This window comes from Pseudopipra pipra, chromosome 10 (assembly GCF_036250125.1).
Source record: "Pseudopipra pipra isolate bDixPip1 chromosome 10, bDixPip1.hap1, whole genome shotgun sequence".
NCBI lineage: Eukaryota > Metazoa > Chordata > Aves > Passeriformes > Pipridae > Pseudopipra > Pseudopipra pipra.
This window is the reverse complement of record NC_087558.1, coordinates 13752405-13767780: the sequence shown is the minus strand read 5'-3', so window position 1 is coordinate 13767780 and position 15376 is coordinate 13752405. Positions and strand designations below refer to the sequence as shown.

Sequence of the window (15376 nt, the reverse complement as noted above, 5' to 3'; positions counted from 1 at the left end):
GCCACAATACCTGCGATGGATGAGCCGGCGCGGCCAATCAGCGCCGGGAGCCGGCGGGGCCGGGGGCTGCTACGCGGGGAAGGGGGAGCCAGCCCGGGCCAATGGTTGCCCACGTCCGCCCGCACGTCGCTCCGCCCCCGGCTCCCATTCATCAAGGGGGGGGACGGTGTCGTCTTTTCAATTCATTTATCTGCAGGAATGATTGCCGCTATCAGTCTCGCGTTCACCGCCCGGCTGAGGAGGTGAAAGTTTCTCCCCAGGAAGATAAACCGCAAAAGACAATATTGTGCATGATTTGCGCCTTTTTTTTTGCAGAGGGAGAAAAAAAAAAAAAAAAGGCCCCCCGAAAAAAAAATCGGGTGAGTGTGGGGAAGCTCGAAGAGGAGAGAGAAACAATCTCTCGGCCACTTTGCAACATTCCTATAGCCAAAAAAATCACTGAAGGAAGTTTCTTTTTTGTTTTGGTTTTTTTTTCAAAAAATTTTTTTTTTTTTTGCTGCCCGTGTTGAACTCTCGCCGTTATTGTTATTTGCAGCCAGTTTATTTTTGAGCTTACCCAACCCCCCCTTCCCCACTTAAACCTCCCCGAAAAGTCAAAGCAGAGAGACGGTGAATATTTTTGGGGCACATTTTTATTATTTTTATTTGCAACTGCGAAGATTTCTTTCCCCCTTCCGCACCAGCCTTTTTTTTTTTTTTTCCCTTCTCCCCCCCTTTTTTTCCTTCCCCCTGCGCTGATGCCGAAGGGGGTGTTTTTGATGTGGTTGCTTTGGTGGTGATCGTCGCTGACTTTCCAAAGAGGGTGTTTTCGCCGCCGCTGCTGCTGCTGCTGCTTCTCTCCGCGTTGTGTGTGTGCGCGCGTGCTTTTTTTTTGGTTGCTGCATCGACGCTGGGAAGATGCTTCTGGATGCTGGACCGCAGTATCCCGCCATAGGAGTCACTACCTTCGGATCCTCTCGCCACCACTCCACGGCCGATGTCACGGACAGAGAAGTGGGGCTGGGGATCAACCCCTTCGCCGACGGCATGGGCGCCTTCAAAATCAACCCCAGCACCCACGAGCTGGCCTCGGCCGGCCAGACCGCCTTCACCTCGCAGGCGCCCGGCTACGCCGCGGCGGCCCTGGGGCACCACCACCACCCGACCCATGTCAGCTCCTATTCCAGCGCCGCCTTCAACTCCACCCGGGACTTTCTGTTCCGCAACCGCGGCTTCGGGGAGGCGGCGGCCGCCAGCGCCCAGCACAGCCTGTTCGCCTCCGCTGCCGGCAGTTTCGCCGGACCCCACGGACACACCGATGCCGCGGGACATATACTTTTCCCGGGGCTGCACGAACAAGCCACCAGCCACGCTTCACCTAACGTGGTGAACGGGCAGATGCGCCTGGGCTTCTCCGGAGACATGTACGGCAGACCCGACCAGTACGGCCAGGTCACCAGCCCCCGCTCCGAGCACTATGCCTCGACCCAGCTGCACGGCTACGGCCACATGAACATGAACATGGCAGCCCACCACGGGGCAGGGGCCTTCTTTCGTTACATGAGGCAGCCCATCAAACAGGAACTCATCTGTAAGTGGATTGAGCCCGAACAATTGTCAAACCCCAAAAAGTCCTGCAACAAAACTTTCAGCACGATGCACGAGCTGGTGACTCATGTCACGGTGGAACACGTTGGAGGACCCGAGCAGTCCAATCACATATGTTTCTGGGAAGAATGTCCAAGAGAAGGGAAACCTTTCAAGGCCAAATATAAACTTGTAAATCACATCAGAGTCCACACAGGTGAAAAACCTTTCCCCTGCCCTTTCCCAGGCTGTGGTAAAGTGTTTGCCAGATCAGAGAATCTCAAAATACACAAAAGAACTCATACAGGTACGGTAACCTTCTCTGTCGCTTTTCTGAGTGGAAGCGCCGAGCGCCGGGGCCAGAGCGGGACGCGGGGCCGTGCCAGAGGGGTCGGGGGGCCCGGCTTGGCTGAGAATCGGACGGGCAGGAGGGGGTATGGTGCAGGGCCACTGCTTTTTCCGGTAGAGGCCGGCTAGGAGCTTCGCTGCAGAAGGAGCTCGGTCACAGCCACGCCAGCAGCAGCAACAAAAAGAAAATGATCCCCGCCGAGGCAGAGAGGGAGGACGGCAGGGTTTGCTGCTGGAATTGTTAGGGCGGAGGGGGTGGGGTGGGGGATCATAGTAACATGTCCTGTTTAAATTTATAGGTTTTAATTAATTATTGTTCGGCAATTTTGGCTGTGGCACGATGAGAAATTGTGCTAAATATTGCAGGCAGCTCATCAGTCTCCTCTTTGCAATTCAGGGCTTGGTAAATATTTAATTCGGAGGAGCGACTTTAAATAAACCGAGCCCGGCGCGTTAGTGTGTTATTGTTGTGCGGAGGGGAGGCGCCGGTATCCCTGAGAACTTTTTCCTTCGTGGGAGGTGGGAATGCAGCAGCCTCTGTCCGGGAGAGCAATCTCCCCCTGCTCCCACCCCCGAGCTCCGAAAGCCAGAGCCGCTTTCTCCAACCCTTTTGCCGAGGATTTGTGGGGCTGCTCACTCGTTGTATTCCTGGGCCGGATAATTTTCAATATTGCAAGAAAATAGGGGGAAGGGACTGGGACGGGTGAAAGAGTAAAATATTGCGAGAATGAGCTATAAAACCGAAAAGTAGACACTGAGAATGGTGTGTATATACGCCTGCTCTCGCGCTCGGAGCGTTGTGATGAGAGAGAGGTGCCCGGGACTGGGGTTGTAAAGGAAACTCGCCCCTCCAAAGGGAAGGGGGAAAAAAAGTTATTTAGCTCTCCCGCTCTCCGAAAAGGGCGCTGAGCAGGAGTCGGAGGAGCAGAAAGGGCAGAGAGAGAAGCAAGATTTTGGGATTTGAGTCTCGTTGAAGTTAGAAAGTTGCAAGTGTTTGAAATGGAGCCCTGGGCTCCGTCCGGCGGTGCGGTGGGGACAATGAACGATCCAGCCGGCCCTGCTTAATCAGATCCCTTTCCCTCCCCCCTCCCCCCCTTCCCTCTGCAATAGGTGAAAAACCATTTAAGTGTGAGTTCGAGGGCTGTGACAGGCGCTTTGCAAACAGCAGCGACCGCAAAAAGCACATGCATGTGCACACTTCCGACAAGCCCTATCTCTGCAAAATGTGCGACAAGTCCTACACGCACCCCAGCTCCCTCCGAAAGCACATGAAGGTAAATGGAGGGCGGCTGGCGTGCGGGCCCGGCCGGGCGAAAGGCTGCGGGGACGGGCAGCAGCGCCGGGCCGGCGGCGCGGCGGTGCCCGCGGGCGGAGCGCGGCCCGGGGCCGCCGGACTGCGGGGCCCCGGCCCCGGGCCCGCCGGGCCGCGCCGCCCCCGCCCCGCTGCGCTGAGCACCGGCCCCTCCGCGGGGCCCTCGGGCGGTGCGGTTTGCCCGGGGAGGGGCGGGGGGGGCAGCACCAAGACGCAGCCGGGGGGCGCAGTCCGGCCTTCCCCCGCCGGCAGGGGCTGGGGCCGGGGCCGCCGGCGAGCCCCGCAGGAGTGCCCGAGCCTGGGACTCGGCGCTGGGTCCCGTTGTCTGGCGCATCCCCAGGCGAAGGCCTCCGTCCACCGCTGCTCCCTATCTCTGCCCGGGTTTTCTTTTGCAGGTCCATGAATCATCCTCGCAGGGGTCCCAGCCTTCTCCCGCCGCCAGCTCAGGCTACGAGTCCTCCACCCCACCAACCATCGTGTCTCCATCCACAGAAAACCAGACCGCCAGCTCCTTATCCCCTTCCTCCTCCGCAGTCCATCACACGTCCAGCCACAGCACGCTTACATCAAATTTTAACGAATGGTACGTCTAAAACGCTAAAACAAAACAACAACAACAACAACAAAACACAAACCGAAACAAAACAAAAAGCCCCAAGCGAGCAAACAAATACCCTATTTAAAAACTCTAAAAATAATGAACACTTTGAAATCAAAATTTAAATGAGCAAACAAAAGTAAAATGCTGCCAGTAGACCCAGGACTGAGTAAAATGAAGACTTCATTTTTTTAAATCTTTTTTATTCTTTTTTTTTCTTCCCTTATTATTTCTCTTTTTTATCTCTCTCTCTCTCTTTTTTTTTTTTTTTTTTTTTTTTTTTCCTGACTGTTCTGCTCTGTTCCAAGGCTTGGTAGGCGAAGGGGTTAGTAGAATGCATAAGAAGACAAGGTTACCAGGGCAAATGCCAACTGTGTAGGGCTTTACTGGAAACCACTGATTAGAGATCGCCAAATGCATGTCTGCTCGGGCAGCGGCCTTCCCCCCCATCCCCTCTTGTAAATACAGAATTATTAGCTTCAAAAACAAAACAACAAAAAAATGTACTGATTGATTTTGTAAATAGTTATATCGCAAGTTGAATAAGGGGATATGTGGATTTGTGGTCTTTGCATATATGTGGGGGGAGGGGCGGGCGGGCGGGAGCGGTGGCGGGGGGGGCGGAGGTGGTGGGGGGGCAGAGGGAAGAGGTAGAAATTCAACTATTTGTACTGAATGGCAAGAATGTTCTAGTAAATGTGTACCAAAATGTGAATTACTTTGTATTATTACAGTCTAAACGTCGATCTAACAGAATATTATTGGTATTAATGTGCTTTTTTGTATAAAGTGCAACATTTCGTCCCAAAGTCCAGTCTAAGTAGTGCAGTAAAATGTTGTTACACGTCCTGTCAAGAAATTCGTATAGTGAAAGCCTGGATCTGCGTGTCAAACTGTTACATTTGTTTATGTAAAGTGATATTAAAAAAAAAAAAAAGATATAAACTATATCTGTCCGTTGCTTTTGGCAAATACAAGAACATAATGTATATAAATCCTAATTTCCATATTTATCCGCATGTAAAGGTCCGGTTATACCTGTTACAAGATATTCAATATTTATGGCTAGAAGAATTGGTATGTAAAATTTAGTTTACAGAACTGTTTGGTAACATTTCGTACCTTATTAAAGATTCTTAAATCCCAAGAATTGTGGTAGGAATTCTTATTCGCTAAGTCAACCTGCTGCAACTCCAACTAGCTTTAGGATATTAGAATAAAACTGTCCCAGTTTTTCACTGCTTTCCATTATGTCATCACTAAAGCAGCGAAGGTGATATAAATGTGATAAATGAAAGGATCCCTGCTGGCATTACTATAGTGTGTAATTAGTATTTATATCAAAATTTATGAAACAAATTTTCGGCCGCAGTATAATTTAAATGACCTTTGCAGACATAGAATAACAACCATAAAAATAACAGAAATAGATTGCATATGCTACATAAATATTAATGTGGGGAATTGTTACACGAGAAGTGCTGCATTCCACTCCAACACTGTCCATGAATCTGCATAGACTGGGTCCCTAAATTAAATTAATTCGGATAACATATATTAGGAGATTTAAAACAGAGGAGATTTCAGTTGCTATTTTAATTTAAGGCATTTATGACCATAACTAATTCTTAGGCAGTGGATTCATGACTTTCCTTGGGCCTTTTACTCCAAGAAGTACAGCACTGTTTCACGAAGGCAGTTGTTGTTGTTGTGTGTATTTTTTATTTGGGTTTTGTTTCTTTTTTTCCTCCCCCCCCCTTTTTTTTTTCTTTGCTGATATTCCTTAAAACGTGATGTTAATTTAAATCAATTACTTCTTATGTTATGTTATTATTATTACTATAATTTTGCCAGTGTTAATAGCTTTCTAAAAAAATAAATCTAGGGCATAAGAATTATTTTATGTAATTTGATTATCTTTCTATCTCTTTTATTTATTTCTCATTTACTTAAGAAATTCGTTCCATTGGCTGGCGTTGATACAGTAAATTTGTAAATGAGAAGACAATATAAAAAATCTAAATTACTTGTGCTTAATGACTGTAGCAGAACGCCTTTTCTCTAAATCAGATTGTCTTCCTTGCAGTTTAGTTTGATAGATTTGCAAGCTGTACTGCTTCCACTAACTTAGCTACGGTTGTTGGAACTGTTGGGCTTTGTTCCTGGTTGTAGCTTGCATGATCGCCCCATTAAGCAGACAACATATCAACAGACAACACAAATCATGAGGTTGGCTAAAGCTGCGAGGGCTTGTGATATGTCATAGAGTGAATTGCACAAACTGACCTTCCAGTAGACCAAGATGACACTTTAACAGCTTCTTTAAAGAAATATTATGTGTACAGCGAGTCAATAGCCATATTAACCGCTCGGGGGGCGGGGGTACGGGGGAAGCCGCTTTCCCCTCACATCCGTGCGGACGCTCCGCAGCCCCGGCGGTAACCCGCCCAGAGCACAGCCCGCTATCTCTCAACAGCACCCGCAAGTATTTTTCTTTGTCCGTAACATTTGAGGATCTCCCTCGGAGACATTTCACTGCCCCAAAACACACCGCTCCCTCACCTCCCCCCCCCCGAAAAAAAAAAAAAAAGAGTTTGCCTTGCTCATCCGAAACCCCGCTCCTGCCAGCTCAGCATCCCCGCCTGCTCCCTGCAGCACCCGTGGGAAGGCTTCGCTTTAACTTTACTTTCTACAAAATGTTATTATTATAAGGCTAATATCAGTTTTCAATGAAAAGAGCGCCACCTTGCAGGGTTTGGCGAGATAGGAAAAGTTGAAGCCCGGTGGGACTTGGGCGGAAAGTGTTGGGACTTGAGGAAATTTAACCCATCGTCAAAAGAGCCAGGGGAAAAAATGTTTCATGCGCCGAAAATGTTGCTCCCTGCGAGTCTTTCAGGGTAACTGTCCCACCGACTTGACCAGGCATCAGTTTTAAAAAATATAACATGAATGTAACTAAGAAAAAAGGAAATATCGTAGAGCTATTCTGAGCCATACATCTGTAAAGTAAACCCGGAGAAACGCGGTGAGGATGAGATATTTTAAAGATGCATTTTGCAAGTTTCTTTGAACTTGTGTAAAGTCCCTAGTGGTCGCTTAACACAGATCTGTTACTTGTGTGTATTGGAACACTTGGTTAATGAGTATTCTTTTAAACTTTCGGTCTGAGGTTTGTTCGAGCGTCCTACAGCAGAAGGAATGATTCTAGTGTTGTTGCTGCTGCTGCTATTGGCTTTTTATCTGTGGTGAAGTGGAACGGTGCGATACTGGTTGATCGCCATCCTGTGTATGTTCTGAATTAGCGACGATCACTAGGGCTGGAATTGTTAATTCGCTGAATTCAAGTCCACGCCATTCTGGTGCTTGTTCTGTTCGCTTGGGTCTGGAGAGGGGAGCAGTGCTTTGAAATCTCCGGCTGAGAGAGGGGTGTTTTTTCAGGCAGAGAGGTTGTGAGGCGTCTCTCGGCGGTTTCTGTGCTGTTTCAGTCCCTAAAGTCAACTTTCCTCTAGCAAGGCGTCCTTTGCGGATTTATTCACGAAGGCTTGCGGGGAGAAACACCGATCCCAGCTCTCCAGCCTCAACGGGGGCCATAATTTTCTTTCTGCTGTCTGACTCTGGAGATGCTGTCGGGATACTTTGCCTGCGTGGGTCATGAGGTTTCGCAGCCCATGGCAGGCCATGCCGGCAGCCCCGCGCTGCCTGGTCCGGGGCAACCAAATCGCTTGGGTCTGTTGTCTGCCTCCCGCAGTCTCCCGCGCCCGCGGAGGCTCCCGTCGCCGCGGAAGAGTGTTTGTACCTACCCAAGGGAGGACGGCAGTACTCTCGGGAGGGTGCAGGAGGCTGTTCGGGTGGATGTGTGGAGAGCTCTGTGTGCTGGCCCCTCTCGGGTGGCAACCCCCGGCCGTGCTTATACCGTTTGCACGCAGAAAGTTAAACGCAAAACAATAATCGGGTGCTTCTATTTCCCCTGCGAAAGACTCGCCTTTCAGGTCGCTTTAATGGCTTGTGAGTGATCGCTTGAATTTATTACAAGGCGAGTCCGCCATTCATAAGCCAAAGTTAGCTTCTTTAGAACAGACACTGTTTGAAAGAGAGACACCCGCTCCGCGCTGGCCTCGCCTGGTTATTGCCCTTGTTTCAGCCGCGAGGAAGCAGCAGCTACTGGACTGATGTACGGAACGTCGGCATTTTTATTTGCTGCTTTTCTGGCCACGCTGGTGAACGGCTCAGACTTTGTAAGTTTTCCTATGTCCGGAGCGCCTGCTCCTCTTGCAGCAACTTTTAAAGGGAGCGAGCGGCGAGCGGGGTCAGCGGGCCCGCAGGGAGCCCCGCAGCACGCCCGGGGCCGCAGGAGCCCCGGCGCGGCCGGCGAGGAGCCAGAGCCCCGCTGCAAAGCCCACTTCCAGCAAGCAGGACGGGGAAGGAGATCCCCTCTGGAAAGGGCAGGGTATTTCAAGTGACCTAACGCTAAAAGAACCAGTGTGCATTTTGCTGTTGCAGATCAGATGGAGAGAGGAATTCGTGAGCGATAAGCCCACGAAGGAGGCTGTACAGGTACCAGGCACACTGTACATCACCACTATGAAGTTTACATATGCATTTGCACACAGACGCACCCCGTTCACACCAGCCCGCACACGGGTGTGCCTGCCCGTGCGGGGAACGCGCCCGCCGCCCCGCGCACACGAGCGAGCCGGGCACCTCGAAACGCAGGGCTGGTCCCCGCGGCTCAGTGCGGCGTTTCCGAGGCAAATCAGCATGTTTTCCTCAAAAGGTGGCGATTCCCTGCTGAGCGGGGGTTTGCTGCCGGGAAGAGGCCGGAGAAGGCTGAGAGGCCCGGCCGGGGCCCGGAGCGGCCGCGCAGCCCGGCCTGCGGTGCAGCCCCTCCGCCCCCGTCCCGCACGGCTCCGCGGGCACCGGGGGTCTCGTGGAGGGCACCGTCACTACCTGTGCTGAGGATATAACTCACAGGACACACGGTCACTGCTGCAGATGTGCACGAGCTCACCGGAATCACCGTTCGCGTTGCTGGTTTTATTACTAATATGTCCGCATCTGTATATATACACCTTTCTCTGTGTCTACATTTGTATATAAAGAAGTAGTGTTTCTAGAGAGACACGTATTCGTGTGTTTACGTAGAAGTATATTTTCGAAGGCTCACAGAAGGCCTCTATTATTTAATGAGAATGTTTCCGTACAATGGATCGCGTTTGTAACAAAATGGGTGTAATTTCCAGAAAGATTAATAATTGAGATTCGTATTTTGAACGAGGGGCAGGACTGATTTCTGGAACTTGCTGAACGGAAGAAGGTGAGTTCCGTTTCACTGCAAAGATGCCGTGTTTTAGGGTGCATTGTTTATCAAGAATGGCCAAGCTTTTTATTTTGTATCAATTTTTTTTTCCTGCTGCGAACATCTATGGGTCAGATTTGATTCATCTTCGATAACATGAAACACGATCCTGTGAAGTGAAGGGGCTATTTTTATCATGCAGCTGGAAGCTGTCATCAATTCGTAACATTTATTTCGGCTTCAGAACGATAGTATAAAATAGCATGAAGTTTCCAGATGACGCCGGTACTGCAGACAGGATTTTTCAAGTATAATAAATCAAATTAATTACCTTTTAGATATATGCGATCATAATACCTCTCTATGAAACTGCTATTAAAAAAATGCTCGATGTGTGCATCTGTGATTGTGCATGTGTTTACATCTGGGGACCCAAACAGAATTAGCTGTCTGGGGTAGCTGCAGAGAGGCAAAGTGGGGCACACTCAAGGTCTCGTCCACACACGCCTCTTCGCGAGACGTGGGCACGGCATTGCTTAGCAAAAAAAAAGAAAGTTGTGTTTTGGCACGGGTCAGGACTGCAAGGTCCTTTTGGATCTTTCTCACTTCCAAAAATCCCGTGAAAAAATGTGGCCGAAGAGTGAAAAAAAAACCAACTGGAAAATACCCCCACATCAGCCAGCTTCCCCTCGCCGGACACATGTGTTTTGTGCTTGATACTGCCCCTCTCGGATGGTGGGGGGGTAGGAGGCAGCGGGGAGGTGCAGGGCTGTCCGTCTGGGGACGGTTCCTAGAAATCGCGCGGGAGTGCGCGGGGGTGCGGGGTGTGTGTGAATGAGTGCGTGTGTCGTGCGTGTAAGCGAGTGAGTGGCGTGTGTGAGTGTTATGTGTATGTGTGCATGACCGACTGTGTGTTACGTGTGAGTGTTATGCGAGTGTTATGTGTGTGTTATGTGTGTGTTATGTGTGTGTTACGTGTGTGATGTGCGTGTGTGTGTGTGAGCGCCCGCCGTGCGCCCCGGCGGCGCATGCGCGCCCGCGGCCCGGGCTCCACGTGCTGTTGAATATTTATGCCGCGCCGCCCGCGGTCGGTGCCGGGTCCGGGGCTGGTGCCCCTACTCCCCCCGTGCCCCTGAGCCGCGTCCCGGGGCTGCCCGGCCCGGCCCGGGGTCGTTCCCGCCGCGCCGTCCCCCCCCGGCTGCCCACCAGTGCTCCCGGGCGGGCACTTCCAGCCTTCCCCGGCGCGCTGGGCAAACACCACCTCCCTCCTTTACCGGGCGCTTTAGCGAACCCCTGCCCCCCTCCTCGCCGGGCCGAGTGGCTTTTCGTGGGGTTATGTGGCAAAAAATGCGACGGGTGCAGTCGCCACAAAAGTACCATCTCCGGGGAAGGGAGAAAGGTTCTTATAATGGATTCCTTTCTGCCTCGTTCCTCTTAGGGAAAAACCTTATCATACTGTATGGCCCTTCATATTTTTTTGCTGATATATCGACATGGCATGATAGATCCGAGAAAGAAACGCAGGCTCTTGGTGTTTATTCTGTTTGTAGGCTGCAGGGTTTGTTGTTATTTTGGTTTGCTTTTTTTTAAAAACAAATAGTAATAATTCCTAGTACTCATTGTTCAGTGGCACAAAGTGATTTTAAAACCTTTTGTAGGGTGGCAAAATAACATCCCATGGTATCTGAAATGTGTTTCTGCATCTCGCTAATGAGATGGGTTTTTCTTTTCCCCCAGAGCCCGATGGGGAACGGGCAGGACGGAGGAAGGAACCCTTCGGAGCCCTCGCGGGCTCCCAGACACACCTGGGCACTTGCCCCGCCGCGGGCCCGGCCGCGGCCGCACGGCCCGGCCCGGCCCCCCCAAAGTTACCAGAAAGGCCCTTCCGGGTGGAGTCAGGCTGGCTGGAAATCGCCCAGCGACAATTCCCTCTCCGCAGCCTTTCTGTCCCTCTCCCCCTCCGCCATAGCCCACCTCTCTTCATCTCCCCTCTGCCCTCCCTGCCTGGCGCTGCGGACGGACGCGCGCCCATCGGTGTGTCTGCCGGGGCTGCCTTGTGGAAGCCGCTCCGACCAACACCTGGAGTGCCCGGGTCACCCTCCCCGCATGGCTGAGGCTCCCTGCACGCCCCAGCCGACTACAAGAGGCGACAAGAAAGCCGATGTCCATCATGTCGCCTGTTCATTTCAGAAAGGGCAGATCCTGACCTCGGTTCCCCAAGTGGAAGCTTGTCTTGGGCACGCACTGTGGTCACCGTTTGCTCCAACATTTACACAGATGTATATTCATATATAATTTTGCCCTCCTTTCCATCCAGCCTATTTTCTTTCTTCCATTTTCCCCTTTATCCAAAGGGGAAGCTCCCCAGTAACTGCAGGGGCACGGAGGGCGTTCAGGGGGACAGTGGCACCCGGGCACACACCTGAGCCACAAGCCCCCGCCTTCATGTGGGAACTCGCTCGCATAATTTAGCTCCCAAGAAAACTGTTGATCTCCAAGTGTGAGACTGAACCTTTGCATTTAGTGCTCATGGCTGCATCGCTTCCTCCCCCCCAGCCCTTTCCCCCCCGGGTTCGTCCCTCTGTTGTGTTTCCAGAGATAACCAGGTCCCCCCGGTGGGCTGGGGCAGGCGCAGGGCTCGGGCTTCTGCGTTGGGACGGGACTGCGCAGCGCTCGCTGTGGGGGCAGAGGAGGGGGACGTGCCCTCGCTTCTTAGCCAACTGGACAAGAATGGGCTCTATTATTATTGTTGTTGCTGCTGTTGCTGTTATTAATATTATTATTATTACTGTTGTTGTTGTTATTATATTAATTTTAAAATTATCCCTTTACAACTTGCAAAGCGCCTGTAAATTTACCTTAAACCTGTTTTCTTTTCTAGCCAATGGTGTCAGGGGCCGGTTAGCCTGTCCCTCCGGAGCATTAACCCTTGTCGCTAGCTGCAGTGAGTGAGGAGCTGAGGTTTGGCCCTGAGGAGCTGTGTGTGTAGATCTGGCACAGCTTTGCTCCCTTAACTCCTGGATCTTTGTTTTGGTGGCGACCAGGGAGAGCAGGGAGCGCTGTGCTCGCATTTCCCTCTGGCTTTTACACACGCACACACACACACACACACACAAATCCCCCTTTCCAACTTTCTGCTTTTTGCGCTTCCCTTCCAGTTTTTTCACTTTTCAGACCTACTGGCAGCATTTGCCGAGATCTAGATCCCCGTCGTGGTAAGTGATGCTTTTCTCCGTTGCAAAACTCGCTCAGCTCTCGACTTGCTGTCCCAGGGATGGGTGTAGAAGTTGTATTTGTTTGGAACAGAATTGCCCAACCCCAGTGGTTTCACGTCAAGCAGCAAAGAGTAAAACTATTGTCGTGTATTAACTCTGAATGGGAGCAAATGGGAGCAAACAGACCAAATAATCACTGCTGGCTCCGACAGTAGCACGGCACTAATGTCATTTTCTTTAAGTTTGCAAGGCAACTTTTTTTTTTTTTTTTTTTTTTTTTTGGTTGTTACCGGGAAAGCGAGCTTGTGTTTTGGGTCGGAACTTATATATTTACATTACACACCAGACCATAACAAAGTATACAAAGAATGCAGCTGCCATATGTGCTTTGTGAACATACAATTATGATTGGGGGGTTCATGCATTCAGCTTAAGTGTTGCAGACACACTGATATCGCTCCGTAAGGTTTGTGCAGTACCTGAAAACTCACTCCATCCTTGGGGGAGGGGCTGGAGAGACGTTGCATTTTTAAAACCTATTTTTTAAAAAAATAAATCAACTTCAGTAAATGCCTCCTGGACGTTTATTTTTAATGTACAGTCTGCAGCTCTGACTGGATCAAATTCACGATTATTCAGATGAGGCTGAATTTGAATAACTTGCTGGTTTCTCTCCCCCGCCCTCCCCCATCACACTCCCCCTCCCTTTTTTTTTTTTTTTTGTTTGTTTTAAAAATTAAGAAAATGAAGAGAACCGCTGAGTCCGGCTGACCTTTGGCTGACATAATTTAGCAGGAGACCGGTCGCAAATGAGGACTGGATAAATTAGACGCTCTAATTCTCCGGGAAAAACGATAGCGCAAGGAGCCGGGGCAGGGGCTGCCCCGCGGCCCGGTAGCCCTCCAGGGCGGCGGCGGGAGGACGGTCCCGGCGGAGCGGGGCGGGGGAGCCGCCGGGCACAGCCACGTTCAGGGCGCGCCGCTGAGTAGCGAGCCCGGTCACCGCACTCCGGTGGCTCCCGCACGCAGGTCCCCGCGCAGAGGCCGCGGGTGCGCACGAGTGGCGGGGTGGCGGCGGGGCGGCGGCGGGGCCCGGCTGCTCAGCGCTGCCGCCGCCCGCGGGCCCCGCCCGGCCGCGCCGCTGCCCTCGGGGCCGGCCCAGGGGACGGGGGCCCCGCAGCCTCCCCGCCGGCGCGGTCAGCGATCCGCGGAGGGCCGGGTTCGCGGGGGCGCGGAGCGGCCGCCGGCCCCGGGACGCGGTGCCAGGCCCCACCCGGCCTGATTAGCTTGTCAGGGTTTATCTCGTTAAGTTCTGCAGGACGTTACTCACATGACAAGGCACGGGCAAACTCTGGAGAGGGATTAATCCCCCAGAAGTTGATGTAAAAAAAAATAAAATAGAAAAATGATTAAAAAAGAGAAGGAATCCGCGTTTCGTATTTTAACCGATCATTTGTTGAGCATTTGCGGGTACAGCTCAGGCAGGCTGGACAGGGGACCACTGTTTTGGAGACAACGGAGCGTTCTCCTAGCGCAGACTGATGTCCTTCTTTTCCCGCGGGAAGAGGTGAGAGCCGCTCCCGCACCGCAGCGGGCGGCAGGGACACGGGCAGGGGCACGGGCACGGCAAGGGGCCGATCCTGAGCTCCTCAAGCAAAACTTCCAGCCGAAGCGGGACCGAGTTCCTAGCCGACAGCAATTTCCCCCTCTCTAATGAGTCGCCTCTGCTAATAAATGGTGCCTCTGCTCAGGTTCCTCAGTGGGCTGCAGCTGAGTCCGAAAGAATCTGATCCTTTATTCCGAGATGTGTTTTAATAAAACTGCTGTAACGTTGGCATTTTATTAGGAGCCTATTGTTTCCAAATTAATACCTTATCTATGAAAAAGTCTATCCTACCAAACTAGATTCACCTCTGTGCACCCCTTTCTTCATTTACATGCATTTTACAGCTGAGAACCTAGCTCTAGATTTCTTTGAATCATCAGACCATTAATTTGGTGGGTAGCGAGATGTTTCGCCCAGATGGATATATTTCTGAATAAACTCAGAAGAAATGCAAAAACATGTGCTTTTCTGTCATATTCCTCTCCCCTCCCCCCCTCTCCCCCTTTTTTTTTCCCTTTCCTCTTTAGTCGGTTTGTGTTGAGCAATTCCTTCAGAAACTTCATTACCTAAAGGCAGACCTAGAGGGCAGGGACTTTGGGAATAGTTCCTTTTTATTCTGAAACTGTCTAAACTTAGAGCAGGGTTGAACATGTCCTCAAATCTGCACCTTCCAGGAAGAAATGAATGATGTGCCAGACTCTTCACTTGTAGTCAAAAAAATATAAACCAAATGCTGTGAGATTCAGAATTCTTTCTCAGGCCCATTTACTGTGCACATTTTACAGTCTCAATGTAAAATGGTCACCTCAGAAGCTGACAAAAAATCCTATGCAGATGTTACTGTATATCTTTTCCTCCATTTTATTTCAAGAAGATTTTACTAACAATTCATAGAAAAAAATGGACAGCACACCCGACAGGATACCTTTGCAGGTTGCAGGCCAAGCAAGCTCCAACAGCTTGCATTAGAAAAAACTTGGATTAGGTGCAATATTTCTGAAAGAAAATTCCCCCCCTGCCCCCATGCAAATAGATTTTTTTTTTGCACTTAAAATTTCACCTTTCTTTGACTTTCTTAAATGGTGAAAGTTTATACCCAGGTCAGCATGAAGCACTGTAATGGAGGGTGGTTTGCAGTGGAATTTTAGATTTTAAGGTATTGTACATAAAAAAAAAATCCTAGCAGAGCAAGTGTAGTTTCTGCTTGGTATCTAAGAGAACTATAATCTAGGAAATACCCTGAAAATACTCATCTGCTAGATAACATGACTGCTGAATAGAAGTGAATTTCCACTAGCTCATCATTACAAATCAAGAAACATTGTAAATATATTCGATTGATAAATCAAGAATTTGTAAATGCAGTGCCAGCATCACAGCACTCTAGATATTTTTCTTAATTATAAAAATAAATGTTTAATTATTCAAATTTGGAT

At 50.5% G+C, this 15376-nt stretch overlaps 1 protein-coding gene and 1 long non-coding RNA gene across 3 annotated transcripts in view; both read left to right on the top strand.

Annotated features, from left to right (window-relative positions):
• The first annotated feature begins 362 nt into the window (after positions 1–362).
• On the top strand, positions 363–3860 carry ZIC1 (Zic family member 1). The gene is made up of 3 exons (XM_064666351.1): positions 363–1873; positions 3025–3188; positions 3622–3860. The coding sequence occupies exons 1-3, from the start codon at positions 898–900 to the stop codon at positions 3817–3819; spliced, it is 1338 nt and encodes a 445-aa protein (XP_064522421.1). The 5' UTR covers positions 363–897; the 3' UTR covers positions 3820–3860.
• Positions 3861–11865: 8005 nt separating this feature from the next.
• LOC135419673 (uncharacterized) overlaps positions 11866–15376 on the top strand; it is a 65573-nt gene continuing 62062 nt past the window's right edge. The window contains exon 1 of one of the 2 annotated variants that reach the window (XR_010433090.1): positions 11866–12335. This is a non-coding gene — a long non-coding RNA (uncharacterized LOC135419673). The remainder of the gene's footprint in view (positions 12336–15376) is intronic. The other variant, XR_010433089.1, reaches the window with a different exon arrangement.